The 20,716-nt window shown below is 61.3% G+C and overlaps 3 protein-coding genes and 1 long non-coding RNA gene across 8 annotated transcripts; 1 reads left to right on the forward strand and 3 right to left on the reverse strand.

The window, feature by feature from the left end:
- The first annotated feature begins 17 nt into the window (after positions 1–17).
- Positions 18–908, forward strand: LOC120239763. The gene is made up of 3 exons (XR_005530500.1): positions 18–369; positions 456–581; positions 736–908. It is a non-coding gene; the product is annotated as an uncharacterized LOC120239763 (long non-coding RNA).
- Positions 909–4,561: 3,653 nt separating this feature from the next.
- On the reverse strand, positions 4,562–5,809 carry LOC120239753 (cytochrome c oxidase subunit 6B2). Of its 4 annotated transcripts, none has more exons than XM_039244228.1 (4): positions 5,660–5,809; positions 5,437–5,566; positions 4,847–4,947; positions 4,562–4,738 (listed from the first exon to the last, which is right to left on the reverse strand). In XM_039244228.1, exons 2-4 carry the CDS (start codon positions 5,546–5,548, stop codon positions 4,685–4,687), a joined length of 267 nt encoding a protein of 88 aa, XP_039100159.1. In that variant the 5' UTR covers positions 5,549–5,566; positions 5,660–5,809; the 3' UTR covers positions 4,562–4,684. The 4 variants fall into 4 exon arrangements, with proteins under 4 accessions (XP_039100159.1, XP_039100160.1, XP_039100161.1 ...); XM_039244229.1 differs by having other exon boundaries at positions 5,437–5,548; positions 5,660–5,808; XM_039244230.1 differs by having other exon boundaries at positions 5,437–5,548; positions 5,655–5,808.
- Positions 5,810–6,038: 229 nt separating this feature from the next.
- Positions 6,039–12,288, reverse strand: FAM71E2 (family with sequence similarity 71 member E2). Of its 2 annotated transcripts, XR_005530481.1 has the most exons (11): positions 11,983–12,288; positions 11,620–11,783; positions 11,286–11,544; positions 10,962–10,986; positions 10,737–10,801; positions 10,543–10,646; positions 10,402–10,454; positions 10,245–10,321; positions 8,090–10,068; positions 6,226–6,313; positions 6,039–6,133 (listed from the first exon to the last, which is right to left on the reverse strand). XR_005530481.1 is itself a non-coding variant. In XM_039244072.1 (10 exons), exons 1-10 carry the CDS (start codon positions 12,130–12,132, stop codon positions 6,286–6,288), a joined length of 2,904 nt encoding a protein of 967 aa, XP_039100003.1. In that variant the 5' UTR covers positions 12,133–12,288; the 3' UTR covers positions 6,039–6,285. The 2 variants fall into 2 exon arrangements, 1 of the variants encoding a protein (XP_039100003.1); XM_039244072.1 differs by having other exon boundaries at positions 6,039–6,313.
- A 1,225-nt stretch (positions 12,289–13,513) lies between these two features.
- On the reverse strand, positions 13,514–20,260 carry IL11 (interleukin 11; the record flags this gene model as incomplete). The annotated part of the gene is made up of 5 exons (XM_039244089.1): positions 13,514–14,545; positions 15,280–15,441; positions 15,565–15,651; positions 15,801–15,973; positions 20,182–20,260. Coding segments are annotated over 5 exons (672 nt in total), but the record flags the coding sequence as incomplete, so codon positions are not given.
- Positions 20,261–20,716: the final 456 nt, after the last annotated feature.

Raw genomic sequence — 20,716 nt, forward strand, 5'->3', positions numbered from 1 at the left:
GGGGGATGTCTGGGACGCGTCCTCACCACCCGTGGGTCTCAGGGAGGCCGGATGCGACCTCATCTTTCTCATGGTGCTGTCCCTGGTGCTACTGGGGTGTGGGGGTCCCTCCCCTCCCCCACACCAGAACGGGGTATGTTGGGGGATTGAAAGCACTTGAACTTTTTATTTTATTAAAACCTTGTTATAAGCAGTGCCCTTTGTAGCTTTTCATTTTGATTTATGTGTCGAGGGGATGTTTGTGGAGCTTTGGAGGGCCAAGGGTCAGTAGGACGGCGCTGAGGGCGGTGGAGGACAGAGCCGAGCATCACACCCCCGGCCAGTGGTGCTGGTGAAGAGTGCGCGGACTCCCCCGCTCTTTCAGATGAGGTAACAGGCCCAGCGAGCAGGGTGACTTGCCCATGGTCACATGGGGCCCAGCCACCCCCGTACCCTCATACGTGTCTTCTTGGTAGGCCTGGATCCGTGGGCCCAGGGCCATGATGCTCCGGATCCGGGGGCATAGGGACACCACCATCATCTCCTCGCGGTCACCTCCCCCCCCCACTGTGCCTGAGAGAGATGGGGACAGCTACCCACCTGTGAGTGCATCCTGCCTCCCTGCAGTCCGGGCTGTTCTAGAACTGAGGCCTCACACCAGAGGGGAGGGTGTGAGGGGCAGGGAGGGGCCGCTGGGGGTGGAGGTGGGGTGGGGCAGAGCCAAATGTGTTTGTCTCAAATCCCTTTCATTCACAGCATCTGTCTGACCTGCGACTCCTACTGAGCCTGTTTGAAAGGAGGGAGAGGTGGGTGCAGAGGGAGGGATGCAGCCGTGGCCTCTACACGGACTGGAGTGCAGGTGTCTAGTGGCTTCTAGACCAACAGCGCAACAGAGCCGGAACCTTCTCCAGGATGGCTGGACGGAGGGACACGGGGCGGGGGTGGGGGGAGGCTCCGAGGACTTCCAGAGATTCTATTTTAAATGTATTAACTGACCATGCGTGTGCACGCTCTTCAGCGGAGGGGGCCTGGGGCCTTGGTCCATGTCTCTGAAGCGTCTGGAACCCAGGTGGGCAGACGCTCACGAGGGCTCTGCTGCCGCCTGCAGCTGGCTGGATCTGGGGTGCACGATGAGGAGCTGCCCGCCAGCCTCCACCCACCAAATGCCAGTAGCAACCCCTCGGTTGTGACAGAAATGTCTCCAGACCCCGCCAGATGTGTCCCTCAGCACCACCTCCACTGAGAAGCACTAGGCTGGGGCAGCAGGTCATGGGGAAGGAGTCGCGTGGGGCTTGCATGTCCAGCGCTCCCGGGACCACCCCCCCTTTTTCTTTAAACTTTTTTTTAAATGTTTTATTTATTTCTGAGAAGAGACAGCATGAACAGCAGAGGGTCAGAGAGAGAGGGAGACACACAATCCGAAGCAGGCTCCAGGCTCTGAGCTGGCTGTCAGCACAGAGCCCGACGTGGGGCTCAAACCCACGAATAATGGCCTGAGCCGAAGTCGGACGCTTAACCGACTGAGCCCCCAGGTGCCCCCACCCACCCCCTTTACAAACAGCCTGCGGGGGGCAGGGATGTGGGCAGCATCCGCCTTGCTGCCAGGTTCTGCCCCGACCCCCGAGTCGACAGGACAGCGCAGGCTGGGGAGGGAAGCCTGAGAGTCGGCAGGTCAAGGGAGGGCCTCGACCCCCATCACGCAGCCTGAGCAAGGACATAGGGAAGATGGCCGGGAGGTGAAGGGAAGAAGGAACTGAAAGGAACAGCAGGTAATCACCGCGCACGTGCTCGAGGTCCGTGCTCTGCCTTCTTCGCCTCTGGTAGTTGGGCCAGCAGCAGAGCCGAGCGTGCCATTCAGGCTGGGTACCCCAATCCTGGACCCCCTTCTCTCCTGACCCTTTTACGTGCACACGGCTCTGACCAGATGTTTCCAGGAGCCCCAGGACCCTGCTGATGGGTTGGCCATCCTGGAGGGCGGCTTGGGTCCAGTCACTCCCACTGTGCGATGTGGTGTCCAGCACCAGAATTGAACCGCCATGCCGATTCAGGCAGAGACCCACACGCACCCCCTGAGAACACTAGCCTGTGACTCAGCACCATCCTCCCTACGAAGAGGTGCAGGTGTGCTCATCAGCATACTGTGGACGAGCGGGCCATGGTGCAGAGGGCTCAGGACTGGGGGCCACACAGCTGGTAAGCTGTGCGGCTGGGACTTGCTCATTTCTCAGAGTTCATCAGGCTGTGGGATCTTCAGGATGAGAAAAGAGGCCAACTCCAGAGATGGGAGACTGGAGCTGGGCCTACTGGGGACCGAGGGACAGTGAGCTGGGCCACAGTGGCTTCCATGAGGTGGGGGGGAGGAGATGGACGGCGGGTTCCTTGAGGGTTTGGGTTCACAGAGCAAAGGGTGAAAGGCAGCCCAGTGGCTTTGTGATTCTGATGGGGAAGTGCCTGGAAGCGCCTCAGCCTATCTGCAGATGGGGAGGAAGGGACTGGCTGAGGGGCTCAGAGGCAGGGGAAGAAGTGGCCTGAGAAGGAAGAGATGGAGCTGGGAGAAGAGAGGGGAGTGGACGGGGAATGGCTGGGAGGTGGGGAGGAAAGCAGGGATGCAAGTTGGGAAGACGGGCGGGCGGGGGGGGGGAGTCCAGGAAGCAGCTGCACATCCTTGGCTGGCACTGGGGCTCCAGAGGAGCTGCTCAGAGTTCGGACCCTGGGCGTGTGCAGTGCTGTTGACCCAGACAGCCACAGAGAGGGGGGCCAGACCCTGCCTCTGGCTTGGACACCTGTAGCGGTGGTGGCTAGGAGTGTTACGAATACTCCAGAAGTGGTTAAGGGATTGGGCCACTTGGGTGGCCCAGTAGGTTGAGCATCTGACTCAGTTTTGGCTCAGGTCATGATCTCACAGTTCATGAGTTTGAGCCCTGCGTCCAGCTCTGCGCTGACAGCTGGAAGCTGCTTCAGATTCTCTCTGCCCTCCCCTGCTTGTTCGATCTCTCTCTCTTTGCCCCTCCCCTGCTTGTTCGTTCTCTCTTCCCTCCCCCACCCCCAAATAAATACACTTAAAAAAAAAGTGGTGGAGGGCTGATGGTGGGGACGAAAAATGGAAGGTTGGGAGTGCCTGCCAGGCAAGGACTAGAAAGTGCACTCCGGGTAGGGGTGGCTTGTGGAGGTCCAGAGGCTGGCTGGGGCTGCACAGGTGGCAGGCTCCGTGCTCAGACACTACCTGGGTGACCTCACTGAGTGTCAGACAGCCGGCAGCCCCATTTGGTGACTCAGAGAGCTGCCTTGCCTGTGTGGCACTGCCAGCTTCCCCGCCACAGAGGCGATGCACCCAGCATGCCCTGCACACTCACCTGCCCCCTCCCCCCACATCTCAGGCTGTGGTTGGAGAGAGGGAGGCTGGGGGCAAGGTACCTGGGTGAAGCCATTGCGGGAGATGAGATGTCTGGGGTGCGCCCTGGGTGGTATGATGAGGGCAGCGCCAAGCGTGTGAAGGTGTGCCGGGTGGGGGTGGGGCGGTGGCAATCATCCAGGGTGGTGGGAGGAGCTAGGTGGAGCCAGCCCTCCCCTGTGCCCGCTCAGCCCCTCCCATCATCCCACGTCTGGTAATGGGACTCTGTACCATCTCCGTGTCCGGGGGAGCTGAGGTGCACACAGGTCAAGAGGCTTGTTGAGCGTCACCTGACACGTTCAGAATAGTAACAGCCACCTTTGAACCCCAGATTAAACAGGCATCTTGAGATGACTTCAGGCGGAGTCTGGGTCCAGGCTGTCGCAGGAGGCTTACAGCTGCAGAGAGAAACAGGGGAATCCAGTCCTGCCCTGGACTCAGTCCAGGCTAGAACTCCAGGGTTTTGTGCTGTGCTAAGGATCATGCCTCAGCCTTGGGGAGTGGGGGTACAGGTGGCTGGGGAGATGACATTTCAGTGGGCATTTGGAAGCAGAATGAATGTTGGCGAGCCTGGCTTAGGGCAGACCCAGTGCTCAGATGTGGCAGGAGCACATTCCTCAGACAGGAGCTTGGAGCATCCAGGAGAAGTGGAGAGGCGGCCGCCCTGTTTGGGGGAAGGAAGGGGGAGACTGCTCTGGCGGAAACAGTGCTCCCAGGGCAAAGTGTGCAGACTGTTGGTGGGGGGCTTGTGGGAGGAAAACAGGGTGGGAAACGGAGTCAAACGGGGGCCCGGGAGAGACGGAGAAAGGTGCAGAGCTGGGAAAGGGTCCGGAGGCAGCGCTGACCCCAACCCTCAGAACTTGGGAATGGAAGTCCCAGAGGAGGTAGAGCAGGTGTTTAGGCAAGAGAGAGGACCCCAAGGAAGGAGACGGAGGGCGGCGTAAGTGTGGGGATGGAGAGTCAGGAGCACTCTGGTGGGCACGAGTTGTCATGCAGAGGTGGTGGCTGCCTGCGGAGATCAGTGGAGCAAGGGCGGGCGGGGCTTGGTTGCTCCTGGCCTAGACACCTGCCGGTCCGCCCCCCACGTCAGCCCCGATGGAGCCGGAATCCTCCCCTGCCCTCTCTCGCCTCAGAACCAGGAGTGTTAACTGCAGGGCACAGACCAAGGACTCTTCCGGCCCCCACGCCAGATAAGAAACATCATCAACAACAGCTTTATTTGTGGCTTCTAGAATCTCCGGGAGACTCGAGGACGGTGGGGGTTGAGGAGGGGCGACAGTGAGGTGATCCTTCGGGGGTCCGCACTCAAGGCCGTCAGATTTTACCCGCGAAGGTCCCTTCCTGGATCTGCTCGGTCCAGCGCTGTACCTGGGGAGAGGCGGGCGGGAGAGGAGGCAGAGGGCCCTGTTCAGCTCCGCGCGACCCTCAACCCTCGCCCGGTCCGGCCGGCTGCCGGCGTCCCCTCGGCCTGCTCACCCAGCTCCTGGGGCACAGCGAGCGGAACACGCGGAAGTAATACTCGCAGGGCTGCGTGCCTTTCCCGCGCTGGTTCATTTTCCTGACGCAGCGGTGGTAGTCTGCAGGGTGCGGCGGGGCGCGCGGTGGGGTCGCCTCCGGCCGGGTCCCTCTAGGCCGGGCCCCGCCCCTCCAGGGCTCTGTCCCCACCCCTCCAGAGCAGGCCCCGCCCACGCTCAGTCAGGCCCCGCCTCACCATGGTCGGCCCACCCCCTCCAGACCAGGCCCCGCCCCCAAACACTAGGCCCCGCCCCCGCCGGGTAGGCCCCGCCTATCTCGCCCTGACGCTACAGGACTTGGTTACGGCCCCTCTAGAGCAGGTTCCGCCCACTCCCAGCCAGGCTCCGCCTATCGCACCCTCGCCCCGCCCCTCGGCCCAGGCACCTCCAGAAGGCCCCGCCCCTTCCAACCGTGGCCCTTTCCTCTAACACCCCAACCGTCTCCGCCACCAAGGCCTGTCCGGGACCCTCTCCCTGTCCTCAAGTGGGACGGGCCCCTTCCCGCCTTCTCTGTCTCACTCCCTCCCCCTAACTTGGCCCTCAAGGTCTCACCCAGGAAGTTCTGGTAGCAGTTGCGGGTCTGGTTCTGGTTAGGGAAGCGCGGGTCGAAGGGTGGTGTTGGCCATCTTCCCTTGGGGGACTTCTGGGACTCAATATCCAACATCTAGGAAGGCGGCAGCTCCTGCGGGGCGCCCCTCGCTCAGCCCCGCACCCAGCTCCTGGACCCCACCCCGAAGCCCAGCCCCTGATCCCGCCCGCCCTGCCCTCACCAGACTGATGTCAACGTGTCACTGAGTCAGCATCCAGCGGTGCCCCTCGCTTCTGAGTGTCGGGGGTCCCAGCCCAGGAAAAACACGACCTCTGGCACGATTGGCTGGGGCCCCTGGAACCCCAGCCAATGGGAGCCGCTGCGCTGCAGGGGGGCGTCCTGGGCCGCCGGACGAGGTCTGTCTGCGTGGACCCCCGCCCAACTCCCGCCGCCTCCCGCCGCCTTTGCCCCCCACTCCCACCCCGCCCCTCACACACACTGGCACCCAGACGTTTTTTTGCCGAGTCTCGGACCCAGACTTTTAATCTCTGAGAATCTGGGCCACTCCGCGGGCTCCCCCTGCCCCGCCCCACCCCACCCCCCACCCCCAATATATAAACGTATACATAGCTCTGGTCTCTACCGGGGAGGGAGCATCCCCCTGCCCGGCCTTTTCAGCGCCATGCTTTTTACGGTACAGGTGCACAGCACCCTGCGGGCCTGTGGTGAAGAGGAGGGGACAGCAAGGGTGGGGTCTGAGCTGCCGGACTCCAGTACCAGGACTAAGGCGGGTCTGCAGGGTCTCCGGCTACCTGGCCACGCCGGGCTCCTTTGGACATTTTGTCGGTTGAGATGGACTCTCCCGAATCCCGCTATTGAAGGCTCTGGGAACTCGGTATGCTGCAGAGACACACAGCCAGAGGGGGCTCTGCAGACCACAGGCAGAGTATAGTGAGGGCTCAGTAAACCCGCGCTAAACGAAGCGTGAGCTGGAATAAGGGTCCCCACCAGTGTCGTCCTGTCCCCGGTGTCCCTCCCAAGCTTCTCTCTCTCTTGCCTAGTTGCTAGCAAGCCCAGCTGTGGATCCTTCACATCAACATGCAAATGCACTCATCTCTCTCTCTCCCCTTCAGAAGCACTCCAGCACCCACTTCCTACACCAGCTACCTCTCCCCATGTCCCTCCTCCACTTCCAGCAAACTACTTGGAAAAAGCTGATCTGCTCCTCCTGTCTGCATCCCCTCTTTGCATATATATGTACCTTCCTAGGAAGATACGTGTACTGGGGCAGGTGGGTAGGTATATAGTGAGAAAATACACATCACGTAAAATTTACCCTTGCAACCATTTGAAAGTGTACAATTCAGCAGCACTAATCACTTTCAAAACACTGTGCAACCAGCGCCTCCACTTAGCTCCAGAACATTTCATCACCCCAAAGGGAGAGCCCTCTTCCCAATAAGTAGTCCCTCCCCATTCCTCCCACCCCTCCTGGCTCCTGGCACCCACCATGCTGCTTGGATTTGCCTGACGTGCAAGTTTCCTACAAATGGAATCACACATGATGGGGCCTTTTGCACCTGGCTCCTTTCCCTCACCCCATGTTTCCAAGGGCGGCAGCAGGGTCACCTGCTTTCTGTGCTTCCGTAGCCCTGCCCCATTGGGTCTTGTTCCCACCGTGTAACAATTAATTCCTGATCCTCTCCCTGCTGCCTTCTCCACTCACGGCCTCTCCAACTGCTGCTGACGGCCATGGCTTCCCCCCAGGGTCCCAGACCCCAAGCCCTACAGTTGCCCTTGAGGCCGCACGGACATGTCCACCATGAGACAGCCTGCTGGCTCAACAATAAAAGCATCTGCCCCTTTCTCCCACTTCCAGCACCTCCCCCTTCTTGTCTCATGCCTGGGCCATTGCAACTGCCTCCTCCCTATTCTCCCAGCTTCCATCCTGTCCCCTTCCCTTGTCCATGCTTCGGCCAGAGAGAGCCTTTTCAAATATACATCAGTTCCAGCCATTCTGCCCCAAATCCCCCAGCTCACTCAGCATCAAACCCAAAGTCCTTAAAGTGGCCTGCACGTTCCCACGTGATCGCCAGTACTTCCATGACCTTTTCTGACTTCATTTCCTACTCTTGGGGTCCGTTGGAACTCACTCTTGGTCCAACATGTCACACACACTCATGCCTCAGGACCTTTGCGGGCCTGTTTCTTCTGCAGGGAACATGCTTTCACCAGATGTGTGCATGGCTTCCTTCTTCCCCTCCTTCAAGCCTTTACACAAATGACATCAACTCACTGAGGCCCCTCCTGGACCAACCAGTCCAATACAAGAGGCTGCCTACCTTCACTTCTAGTTTAAAACCTTAGTTTTTAATTGTCAAGCCTCCTAACTTCAGCACTATTGATATTTTGTCTGGATCATTCTCTGCTGTGGTGGACCATCCTGTGCACTGTAGGGTGTCGAACAGCAACCCTGGGCTCTACACACAAGATAACAGGAGCATATCCTCCCCAAATTGCTCAATGCTATATGCCTAGTGCTTAGAACAATGTCTAGCATAAGTCAGCACTCACTATACACTGAGTCCATGAAGAAAAATGAAAAAAGGAAATGATCCTCTTTTTATCTTTCAGCTAATGGAGTTGACAGAACATGTTAGCTGTCACCCCAAATACCTGGCTGAAGGACTGTAGACATCCAGTTCCTCTATGTTCTCCACCTCAGGGGCCATGTCCATCATATTCTCATCTTCTAAGAGCATTGGTAAGATAACATCAGAGGACAACTCCGTCATGGCCAGAGGGCTGTGGTCTGGCATCCCCTCGACCTGGTCTGACATCCCCTCCAGCTGGTCTGACATCCTCTCGAGCTGGTCCGGAATCCTCTCGAACTGGTCTGACATCCCCTCCAGCTGGTCTGGCATCCCCTCAAGCTGGTCTGACCTTTCCTCGAGCTGGTCTGACCTTCCCTCGAGCTGGTCTGGCATCCCCTCCATCTGGTCTGACCTCTCCTCCATCTGGTCTGACCTCCCCTCGAGCTGGTCTGACCTCCCCTCGAGCTCATGAGATGGTCTCTTTGGCTTCTGGAAGACACTGGCCTCCATCTTTGAGATGGGGGTCAGTGAGATGGGTGATGGGGGTACCACCTCCCACCTTGATGCAGGCAGAGGGATGGGATTTGGGGAGACATCGTCCGTTATCAGGCTGCTGGCCTCATGCCTGGGGAGGTCAGGCACTTTGGAAGCCTCTTTTGGGACATGGGTCTGTGCCTCCACCCAGCGATACATGCTCTCTTCAGCCCATGGACGCATTGTCTCCTTCACCCAGGTGCCAAACAGGAATGGCTCTCCAATCACCTCTGGTGTCCTCTGCCGCAAGGGTACCTGACTGGGGCTGGCTGTTGACATGTCAGGCACCTGGCGGGTCAAGAGCCAGGAGGGCAGACTGACGGTTGCTGGCATCGGGGGAGGTTCCTTGGACTTGGCCATGATCATCATCTTGGCAAGGGTGAGCTCCTCCACCGAGAATGGCCTCCTTTGCTCCTCCGGGGGTCCCTGGATGAAGAGTTCCTGGGTCTTGAGCCACTTCTGCTGCTGCCCCACGGTCTGGGATGTTAAGCCAGGCTTGTCCACGGATATCTCCTCCTTCTTTCTGTGGACCTTGTCCTTCAACTTGCCCCTGCCCTTCAAGCCATCCAGGGTGACATCCAGGGCTTTAGTGATCATGACCTCCTCTGACTCCTTCTTGGTCGTCCTAAAAGGCAGCTCCTGGGATGTTTTCTGGGTCCTCGTCTCTATCACGTCCATCTCCTGGGTGCCCACAAACATCAGTGGTTTTGCCGTCCCTTCAAACTTGCTTCTCTCAAGCACTTGCCCTCTAAGACTTCCCATGGGCAGCGTGCCCAAATTGGCAGTGTCAGGTGCCATCTGGTATTGAGTAGGTGAGGTCAGATCCTTCTGGGATGGGGTAGGTGGGAACAAAGATTTCCTTCTTGGGACAGAGGCCGATACAGACTTTGGAGGAAGAGCAAGTAGAGGTGGGGCCTTCCGGGATGGGCCGGGACTGGCTGGGGCCTTCTGGGATGTAGCGGATACAGCTGGGGCCTTCCGGGATGGGCCGGGACTGGCTGCGGACTTCCGGGAAGTAGCGGATACAGCTGGGGCTTTCCGAGGTGGGTCGTGTACTGTTGGGGTCTTCTCGGTAACAGCGGGCACCACTGGGGCCCTCCGGGACCGGCCAGGTACAGTCGAGATCTTCTGGGATGGGGTATGCACTGCTGAGACCCTCTTGGACTGGTCAAAGAGGAATGGAACCTTCCAAGAGGCGACTCGGGCGTTTGCAGTCTTCTGAGAAGCTGGAGGCCGCTGCCTCTGCTCAGGTCCCCGAGGCTGGGCCTTTTCCTTGCGCCTGCGGAAGAAGGAGTAAGCGGCTGGGAGGGAGAAGGGGGGAGGGTAAGTGGCTGGGGGTAAGGAGGGCGAGGACAAGGTGCTGGTATCGGGGTCCATCAGGTTCTCAATGTCCTGCCACAGGTACGTGTCGAAGGGATCATAGGGTTCCAGCAAAGAAGTATCAGGTGTGTCTGCGGAGGCACAGCGGATGGGAGTCTCAATTAAACCTCCCAGGACTGTGGCTGTGTCTGAATCAGACGAGGAACCCTGTAGGTGGACAGAGAAGAGGGGAAGAATGGTGAGGACCAGGAGAGGCTCCCAGCCCCCTCCTCCCTCAGACCCAGGGGTCCAGGCCCCCAGCCCCTCCTCCCTCAGAACCCGGAGTCCAGACCCCAGCCCCTCCTCCCTCAGACCCAGGAGTGGGGCCCCCCGGAAATAGCTGCCTTGGAAGGGGACTGTGTGCGGTTGACGGTGTTGGAAACGATGCTGAAGATGGTGCGGATGGTGATGCTGGGCTTCCCTGGGTGAGAAGAAGGCAGTCAGCTTTGGGGGACATGCCAGACGTTGAGGGTCCGTACAGGGAGGGGGAGGTGTGCTCACCGGTAACCTGGACTTGGGTCTGAGATGCGTCAGGATGGAGGTTTCTTTGGGACCTGCAGGGGCCAGTGTGGTGTGACTCGGGTGGCCTCCACACCAGCCCTCACCCTCTGCCTCCCGTGGGCGGCAAGACCCCGAGCCTACTTCTTGTCTGCAGATTTCTTTCTAGGGTCAGCGTGCTCCAGCTGCGACCAGATGAGAGGCACGGAGTCGCCCACGGCCTGGGACTTGAATTTGCGCTTGAGGGCCTGGCGGTGGGAGGAGGCACGGCGGGCGTCAGGGGGTGCAGCACCCGCAGCCGCGGCCCCTCGCCAGCCGGGCCCGTCCAGCCCACTCACCCTGGCCTTCCTCTGTTTGTGACGTGTCAGCGTCTTGTAAGGAAAGCTGGGCTCCACAATCATGACTGCAGAGGAGGGAGGACTTGCAGTCAAGGTCCCTGGAGGGGAGGACATGGGGCTCGGGCGGGGGAGGGCGGAAGAGCTCCAGTGACGGCAGGTGCGGCCACACCTGGGCGGGAGAGGCTGCGAAGTGGGGTAGGGCCTGAGGACACTGAGGCTGCTCACCGGAACGCCTGGACTGGGGCTGGTCCTGTGGACAGTCGCGGGGGAAGGGGTCAGTCAGGACGGGTGCCTCCTCCTGGCTTCCGCATCTCCATCACCTACCCAGCTCGGGACTCCAGGACCCCAGCCCGTCCCCATGCCAGGACCCAGGGGTCCTGCCCTCCTTTCCTGCCAACCCTGGAATCCAGGCCCCGGCCCCCTCCTCCCTCAGACCCCGGAGTCTTGGCCCCCAGCTCATTTCCTGGGATTCTGGATTTCAGCCGTTGGCCCTGGCTCTGAAATCCAAAACCCTAGCTGCTCCCGGGGTCTGTGGGGGGCGCTGCCCACCTGGAGGCGCCAAGTGGAGGCAGGAGGTGCAGCGCCGGCCAGGTCCGTGGCGGGCGCGTGCAGGGTCCTGGGGACCCAGGTTGTGGCGGGCTCCTGGAGCAGATGGATGAGACGGAGCCAGCGGTCAAACAGGAAGCCGGCCTCGTCCCCGGCCGCAGCCAGCTCCAGGTAGTAGTAGCGGCCTGTGACCAGGCGCAACTTCAGGCGCCAGGAGGACAGATCATGCACGTAGAGGCGGAGCAGGTGCAGCGGGAGCATCCTGGGGGAGGCGGGAGACAGATGCTGGAGCAGGAAGAGGGACGGGGTTGGGAGGAGGTGGGGGGAGGGCAGGCACCTGGTCAGGACGAGGCTGGAGCACTCCCTGCCCTCCCTGCCCTCCGGGGGCTGAGCGATCAGCAGGATGTCTGGCAGCAGCAGGCCAGGCTGGGAGGCAGCCACACCCATGGTCACACGGTTGGTTCTGTGGTGCACGTACACGGGGGCCCCTCGATTGGTCACCTGGGAGGGCCAGGGAGAGGGGCTGGGACCACTCCTTTCTCCAGTGCTCCTCCGGCACCTCCAGCCCAAGCCCCCTAACACCTGAGCCTCCTTGTCCCCACCGCTGCTTCGTGCTTGCCTGGGTTCAAACCCCCCAGCCCAGAGGGGTCTCAACCCCCTCCTGCCCCTCCCCGCCCCCAGGATGCAGGGAGCTGGGGACCTGGACAAAGTTACTCTCGAACATGGGCAGCGGGCGGAGGGGCAGGTACTCGCCCTTCTGGAGGGTCTTCTGCAGCTCGCCTAGAGTGGGGACCCATTTTGAGGGTCCATGGAACGGCTCCATGTGCCTGATGTTCCAAAGCCGGTTCATGATGGCTACAGAGAAGGTGGCTCACCCCAGGCACAGAGTCAGGGACCTGGGCGCTTGGCCTGCCCTGTGCCCCCCAGCCCACTGGCCCTGGCCCTTTAGGCTTGGCAGGTGTCAGAGCTCAGTGGTCCCAGAGGGTGGAGCTTCCCCAGGGCTTGGCCATGGCCCTGCGGTGGGGGGTGTCAGCCCTGGCCTGGGGGAGGAGCCTTCGGTGGGGGGGCTTTGTGACCTCATCAGACACATAAAACTCTTTCTGGAAACTCTCTGGGAGGCGTGGGCTCCCTTCTCCTCCAGGCCTGGAGTCTGTGATTCGGAAGGGACTCCGCACCCTTGGCAGGATCTGTCTTGGATGTTATAAATAGATAATTAACCAGAGTTTCCCACTTAAGAAGGGAGGCCCGCGTGTGGTCCCAACTCGCCACTGACCCTTCTGTAGACCTTGAGGAAGACCCAAGAAGTCTTGGTTCCCCCATGTAGAGCCGATTTGTGTCTGACCGTGATCGCTGAACATTGGTCATCAAGAAAGGGGCATGCGCTTTGCAGTGAGCCAAAGCTCTGGCAGAATCACAGCCGCGTCTCTCAAGGTGTGACCTTGAACACAATGTCCCCTCCCTGCCAGCCTCACACCACCCCCCCCCCCGTCTGGAAAGTGGGGCATATTTGGCATTCAGGGGATCATGTAAGTAAAGCTCTATACTTTAAGGCATGGCCCAGCCTACCCACCCCTCCCGCCCCTGGGAGCAGTCATCCTTGACTCCTTCTGAGGTCTTATTTTGGGGGAAGGGGCTGACTGGCATTCTGTCATTCTAAAAAGTGTGTATTATTATTTTTTAAATGGGTCACGCAAAATACATGGTCATTGTAGAAATTCTGGGTAATTTGGACAAGCACAAATGATAAAAGTCACCCATAACCCCATCCCACCTTCTACCCTGAGTTGACTATGGTTGACATTTTGGTGTATTTTCTTTTTTGCTTTTTAATGTTTTATTTATTGAGAGAGAGCGTGAGCAGGGGATGGTAAGAAAGAGAGAGGGAGACACAAAATCCGAAGCCGACTCTAGGCTCTGAGCTGTCAGCACAGAGCCCAACGCAGGGCTTGAACCCACAAGCCATGAGATCATGACCTGAGCCGAAGTTGGAGGCTTAACCGACTGAGCCACCCAGGTGCCCCTTGGTGTTATTTTCTTCTAGGAGTTATTTTTATTATTTTTTTTAAGTTATTATTTTAAAGTAAGCTCTATGCCCAATGTGGCACTTGAACTCACAACCCTGAGATCAAGGGTCGCACGCTCTACTGACTGAGCCAGTCAGGTGCCCCATGTTCTAGGACTTCTTAAAAAAATCTACATACCTACCCATCCATCCATCCATCCATCCATCCATCCATCCATCCGAACACAAAGTGGGAATCATGCAGAGAAGACATGCTTTCTCTATGTCTTAAAGCCACCTCTGTATCATCCCCCCTTCGTGGCTGTTATTCCATCACACACAGGTGTCATTTATTAAACCATCCCTCATTGTTGAACATCTAGGTTGTTTCCAATTTGCTGTTCTGGACACCGCCATAATGAACGACCTCAAATTTGCAGTTTTGTTATGTACAAGTACTGTAGGGCACTGGATGACCCTCTGGAACCTTCCATTAAATATCTATTGAGTGCCTATGAAGTGCTACGTACCAGATGAGGCTGAGACCCTCCCCTGGAGGATCAACCATCTCTCCTCTGCTGTCCTGCCCACTAAGGGTCCCTGCTCCAGGGACCCCAGCCCCCAGGCCTCAGACAAATCACCTGTAAGTGGATGTGTATGACAAATTTAATTCCCCTTTCTGTATCGTACAAAGGTTTCTCACATTTTGTACAAAAACCCAGGTTTCCTTTCCCTTCCCTCCCCACCCCAACACAAAAAGTAATTGTTTAATAAATAATATATGCTCCTGCCCAGGCCCAGAGGCGTGGGAGACAGGGAAACACTGTGGCCAGACGTCTTAGAGATTCAAGAATCCAGGACTCAGTTCCCTCCCCCTTTGATCCCCAAGTCCACCCGCCCCCTTAAATAAATAAGTATAAATAAGGCACAGTTGCCCCCCCACCACTCTGCCCAGGTCTCCTGGAGGGACCGTCTCTAATTAGGGGCAGGAGAAGAGGGGGGTGCCTCCCGGCCTCCATGCCCTTAGTCCCAAAATAAATAAATAAATAAGATGTGGCATTGAAGGACGCTGGTGGTTCTTTGCGGCCGGTCACAGCCGAGTCTTCAGCAGCAGCAAGCCCCGCACGGCCCAGTCAAGGGTCAGGTGCAAGCCCCCAAGAATGGCGTGAGCCGCCCTGATGCCTCCCCAGGCTGAGGCTGGGGGGGCCAGCGGGGGAGCTGGTGGGTCTGGGGGTGCTTGGGGTAAGGCCAGGCGAGACATCTGTTGGGAGAAGATAGAGGGTTAGCAATAGCTAGGGGGTGCAGTGGGGGGTCCCGGGAAGGGGTGTTTGGAGCATCTACTGAATAAGGCGTTGGGGAGTCCAGGCTGCATGTTTCCAGAGGATCCTTAACCTGTGGGGTAGGGTTTCTGGGTGGGGAGTTCTCAACACTTTGGGTCCAGCAAAGGAGGAGATCTCAAAGCTGGAACTCCAGGGCCGCGTTTAGAGGATCGGGGGGTGAAGACTATAGAGTCAGGGCTGGAACCCTGGTGCTAGGTGAGGGCTGGGGGCTGTAGGCTCAAGTCTGGGGGTCAGGTCCAAGACCTCGGGGTCCGCGTCTTAGATGTGGGGTCTCTAGGATCCAAATTCAGGGACTCATGGGTGAGGGCTGGGGTCTCAGGACTGGGAGCCGGGCTTTGAGGTCCAGGGTCTCTGTGGCCAGGCCCAGGAACGGGCATCTCAAGTTTTCTGGTCTCAGGTTCTGGCAGTCAGGGGTTGGCAGTTTTACGGGCTCACAAGGTCTTAGGGACTCAGAGCTCGGGGTCTGGGGTCTTCTCATTTGAGATCTCACGGTCTAGGTTCTTGAGGTCCGGAGTTTGCAGAGCCAGTCTCCAGGCTGGCTTAGGGTCAGGGTCTGGGGCCTCGAAGGGGGCTGGGAAACTCTGAGCAGGCCTGGAGTCTGGGGTCCTGGGGTCTCAGGTTTCAAGTCTGGGGCCTGGGAGCTGCGAGGTCGTACCAGGAGCTGCAGCCGGCGCAGCAGTCGGTCCAGCCGGGCCTGCAGGGAGCCCAGCTCCGGCTCCAAGGTCCGCAGGGAAGGGCCGCCCGCCCGCCGCAGCCACTGCACGTGCCGCAGGTAGGAGAGCAGGTCTGCCCGCAGCCGCGTCAGCACACCGGGGAGCTGGGAGGCAGGGCAGGGGGGCGTCACGGAACGCCTGCCGCATGCCGGCTCTGGCCCCCCGTCGCCCCTCCCGCACCCCCCTGCCGCCCAGCTCTCACCTGGGCCCCCACCCCCTTCCCTTACCTGTAGGGCTCCCAGGGCTCCTGCACTCATGGCCAAGGTGGGAAGAGAGTCCAGGTTGTGGTCTCCGTCGGCTGGAAATTTGTCTCTCTGGGGGGGAGGGGGGGAAGAAGCCTTGAGGGGACCCTGCCCAGCTCCAGGGGTCCCCGGACTCCTCCCTCCCGCTGCTTCCGTGGTAGCCCAGAAGCCCCCCCCACTCTGGGTCCCGGGCCCAGCCCACCCCCTGCAGGCCGTCCCACCAGCTGTGCGGCAAGCTGCCGGGTGTCCGCCAGCAGCGAGCGGGTCAGGAGCACGGCGCTGTCCAGCTCAGCCCGAGGGTCTGGGGAGGCCCGTGGGGGGCCAGGCGGCGGCCCCGGGGCAGCAGCTCTCTCCGGCCACAGGCTCAGAGCGACCAGGACCAGGCAGCAAACACCTGGGGGCGGGAGAAGGCGGAGAGCGCTCAGACCGGACTGGTGGGTCCGGGGGAGGAGGGCCTGGGGGTCCCGAGTCCCGGGGTGGAGCGCCCAGGGCCGGTCGCAGGCCCGGGGCGGGCTTCCCTCTCCCTCCCCGGCTCTGGCTGCCCCGCCCGTCGGAGCAGACGCGGCCCGGGGCGGGTAGACAGGCCGGGCGTCTCCCGTCCGCCCCCGGACGCCGGAATCTGGGCCCCGGGGCGGGGCATGAGGGGGGAGGCACAGGCCAGAACCTGCCCCCTCCCCGGGCCTCGGGAGCCCGAGCCGGACTGAGGGCAGGGGAAGGAGACCGGGACAGAAACCCGGAGGCCCAGACCCCTCCCCGGGGGACAGCCCCACCCCCAGGTGGGCCGCGGGGCAGCGGACGCCCCCGGAGCACACCTGGGCCGAGGGACGCAGAGACGCGGGCGCAGCGGGGACGCGGGGGGCGGAGAGGGACCCGGCGGCGGCGCGCGGCTGGGGGACTCGGGCCCGCAGGCTCCCCGGCAGCCCATCCCCCCCCAGCGGCCCCGCCCACCCCGCGCCCGCCAGCCAATCAGCGCCCCCCGGGCCGCCCCGCTCCCGCATCACACCCCCAGCCCGCCCCCCGGGCCCTCCCGGGCCGCTGTCTGTCCGTCGGTCCGCATCTGTCTGGCTCTCTCGTCTCTGTCTGCACCACTGTCTGTCTTCCTCTCCTTTCCCGGCCTGGGGTCGCTGTTGGGGACCTGCGCTCACCTCCTAGGGCTCCCTGCCTCAGTTTCCCTCCCGGGGCCTTTCTGTCGGGATGCCTGGGTGTCTGCTGGCTCCCTGGGGGTCCCGGGCCCCTGGAGGTCACCCCCCGCCACTGGTCCGTCTCTGTCTGGGGGTCTCCATCTCTCGCGCTGCCCTGTGCGTGTCTCCGCCCGTCTCTGCTCCCGGCCTCCTGCTTTCTCCGAATCTCCTTTCCTCTCCTCCGTCTCTGCCTCCCCACGGCTCGCTCGCTCTCCTCTGTCTCCCTGTCCGATTCCGCTGTGTCTGTCTGCTCCCCACCCTCCTCGCCGCGGTCCCTCCCTCCTCCCTTCCTGTCCCCCCCCACCCTATGAACTTGAACCAACTTACTGTTCATGTCCCCACAGGGCAGGGGTTCCCCAGGGCAGGGGGCAGGGAGCTGGGGGCCTTTAACCCTTCCCTGTCCGCCGCCGGGGGGGAGCCCTGGGGGTCAGCTGGGCCTCGGCCTGGGGAGGGGAGGCATGTGCGTGTGAGCAGCGAGGGCCGTGGCAGTGAGGGAGTGTGGACGCCTGGGGGGTTATATAGGGGGCCAGGGCGGGCGGGCGGGGGGCAGGCGGCAGGGGAGGGCGGCCTGACACATCCTGACTCACCCTCCCTGCCTGCCTTTTCCATTCAGACGGAGCGGCTGCCTCCTCGCAGGGCTCAGGCTGCCTTGCTCAGAGGAGGGCACAGAGAAAAGTTGGAAAAGTTGAAAAGAGAAAGGGGGGGGTGGTCGGAGAGGGGCTGGTGAGGTCATTGGCGTCCCCTCCCTCCACCTCCTCGGCCGGGCCGCCACAGGGGCAGACACACACGGCGCAAGAGCTGGGGCCCCGGCTGCGGGCTGCGGGCGGGGGTCCACTGGACCCAGACGGGCACGGAGGGACAGGGAGAGCTGGGGACAGGGCCGCGAGACGCAGGCCTGCGGAGATGGACGTGCAGGGCAGAGCGACCTTGAGGGACAGAGAGAAAGAGAAAAGGATGGAGCGCCTAGACCCAAGCAAGGAGACAGAGGCACTTGGAGAGATGGGGGACACTGGGGCAGAGATGGGGCGTCCGAAAGGCGAGATAGAGAGACAGCGATACACAGAGACACACACTGCAGTCACAGAGAGGCCCAGAGTGCCCCCAGGAGGAGGAGGGACAGAGAGACAGACTTGCAGTCACAGAGGGGAGGCCGGCTGCGGAAGGGAGGCAGAGGAAACGGAGACACGGAGCAGGGCAGGTGACGAGGCTGTAAAGACCCCAGGAGGCAGAGGCAGGGACACAGACTCGCTCCGAGTGTCAGAGGTGCTGAGCACTGAGGAAGGAGAGGGGCAGAGTCTTTCCCCAGGAGACAGAGAGGTGCAGGTGCAGAGAGGAGCAGAGATGGAAAGGAGGTGCTGTACCCCTCTGTGCCTCAGTTTCCTCACCTGTGAAATGGGGGTAACTGAGCACCCATCCCACCCCCCAAACGCCAGGGTGAGAGCGAGTTCACTTGTGCAAAGCACACAGTCAGCTCTCGGTAAATATGAAGCATTGCGATTCTTTCTTGATGTTTATTAACACATGCGTGGAGACCCAAAGAAAGATGGGCTGGAGAGGGTGCGTGAGTGGACAAGACAGTGAGGGTGACGGAAACGCGGAGAGGGTGGCTCAGCCAGGGAGTGGAGCTGGGGACAGGGCACGGGGGACACGGCAGGGAGACGGCAGTGCACAGAGACATCGCAGCCGGAGCGGGAGACACACACAGCCTGGGGGACAGCAGCATGGACGCAGGCATCCGGAGGGCGCCAGGCACGTGGGGCAGAGCCCATGAGGGACCAGGTCCGGAGCCCCATTCCCAGGAGCCTTCACCCCCTCCCAGGACAGAAGCTATAGTGAAAGACGAAGTGACGAGAATTTCCAAAGGTCCCCCAGCAGACCCCCTCTAGGCCCTGCGCTGAGCTGGCAGCGGGGCTATGGGGATGAATGGAGGCCAGACCTCTCCACCTCCCATCCCCCACCACGGGAGGGGGGGGACGACGGCTCTAGTCCCCAGGGAGGTGAGGTCACAGCCCCCCCATGGTGGGACATGACCTCATTGCCTCAGGTAAGAGCTCTCTCTCTCTTGGTCTGTCATGGCCACCCCTTCCAGGGCCCCCCAGGGGCCCTCCCCAGCCCCCGCTCCCGCAGGGACCCAGGCCTCTGACCACTGGGTCTCCGCCCCTCAGGGGGCCTGTTTCCGGCTGACTCAGCGTGGGGGGCCCGAGGCTGCGTCAGTGAGGGGAGAACTGACGTAGCCCCCCCCCCAGACCGGCGGGGCCAGCCAAGGTGACTCAGGCCACCAGCCTGGGGGATGGACTGGCCTGAGGGGATAGGGACTGGGCCCAGGGCCAGTCTGGGAGCAAGAAAAAGGGATCTTTAATGGTAACCCTTCACCTACAGGGAACCAGCCCCTCTTCTTCCACCCAGGAGTCCGGACCCCCAGCCCTCCTCCCTCAGACCCAGGGGTCCTGACCCCCAGCCCTCCTCCCTCAGACCCAGGAGTCCTGACCCCCAGCCCCTCCTCCCTCAGACCCCATGCCAGGTGTCCAGGTCCCAAACCCTGGTTTCCAGGTGGAGAAAAAGATGTTCCCTTTTGCAATTTGGGGACAACTCTATGGAAAAGGTCAGGAGTCTGGGGCTGGGTCAGTGGTGCGTGCATGGCTGGTGCCAGCCCCCGCCCCCCCAGGGCTCTGGGGTCATGTTTCCCCATCCTTCATCCTTCCTGGCTGCAGGAGGCTGAGGGAGATGGAGTGGGTGCAGGAAGGCAGGGGAAGAGATTGCTCAGGACTCCTGGGTCTTCCCCAGACAGCAAGAAGGGGTGGGGTCCAGACACTGAGAGGCAGGACAGGGGAGTCACAAACAGGTGGCGAGATGACACCGACAAACAGAAGCAGAGACTGGAGCACAAACACCCAGAATGACAAACAGACAATGGTGTAAAACAATGGGATCTATGGAAACACAAAGAAATGGGTCCAGAGATGGGATGAGATTCAATGGGGGGGGGTCACAACCAGGGGGTAAGGTGCCCCAGGGATACCAGTGGGGAGCCAGGGGGTCCTTGTGTGTGCCGACCCCTGGGTGAGGTGGGGCTGACTGGTGTGAGGTCAGCAGATCCCAGGCTGTGTGTGTCCGTCTGTCTGTCCCTGGGGGGTCCTGTCTGGCCTCTGGGGGGTGACGGGGCAGGCGGGCCGCAGAAGCAGCCCAAACCTGTCATTAGCGGTGAGGGCCGTGACGGCGGGGCCCCCCCCCCAGTCCCAAGCCGCGGTCCAGGGCCCTGGCAGCCCCGCCCCCCACCCCCTCCTTGATCCCTGAGGAATCCCGGGAATTGCGAAGTGGGTCCAGATGATGTTGACACAGGAAATGGTCATCAGCTGCTGGCCTCAGCTCCACAACCCCTATGACCCTCCCACCCCCGGCCCCCTGCTGAGCCCCCTCTAACCTGTGTCATCTCTGACGGAGGCAGCCCAGGGCCACTCAGCTCCCACCAGGATGTTTACAGGAGATGCGCAGGGCGGGGGTCAGCCTCACAGGGCTTCCTGAGAAATGGGGTCTGGACTCCTGGACAGTTGCCCTCAGACCAGTCCTGACCTCCTCCTCCCTCAGATCCAGGAGTTCAGACTCCCAGCCCTCCTCCCTCAGACCAGGGGTCCAGATCTCAACCCCTTCCTCCCTCAGGCCCGGAGTCCAGGTCCCCAGCCCCTCCTCCCTCAGACCCGGGAGTCCAGACCCCCAGCCCCTCCTCCCTCAGACCCTGGAGTCCAGGCCCCCGGCCCCTCCTCCCTCAGACCCAGGGGTCCAGGCCCCCGGCCCCTCCTCCCTCAGACCCAGGGGTCCAGGCCCCCGGCCCCTCCCCCCTCAGACCCTGGAGTCCAGGCCCCCGGCCCCTCCTCCCTCAGACCCAGGGGTCCAGGCCCCCGGCCCCTCCTCCCTCAGACTCAGGGGTCCAGGCCCCCGGCCCCTCCTCCCTCAGACCC

This window comes from Hyaena hyaena, unplaced genomic scaffold (assembly GCF_003009895.1).
Source record: "Hyaena hyaena isolate Hyena2069 unplaced genomic scaffold, ASM300989v1 scaffold_235, whole genome shotgun sequence".
NCBI classification, from domain to species: Eukaryota; Metazoa; Chordata; class Mammalia; order Carnivora; family Hyaenidae; genus Hyaena; species Hyaena hyaena.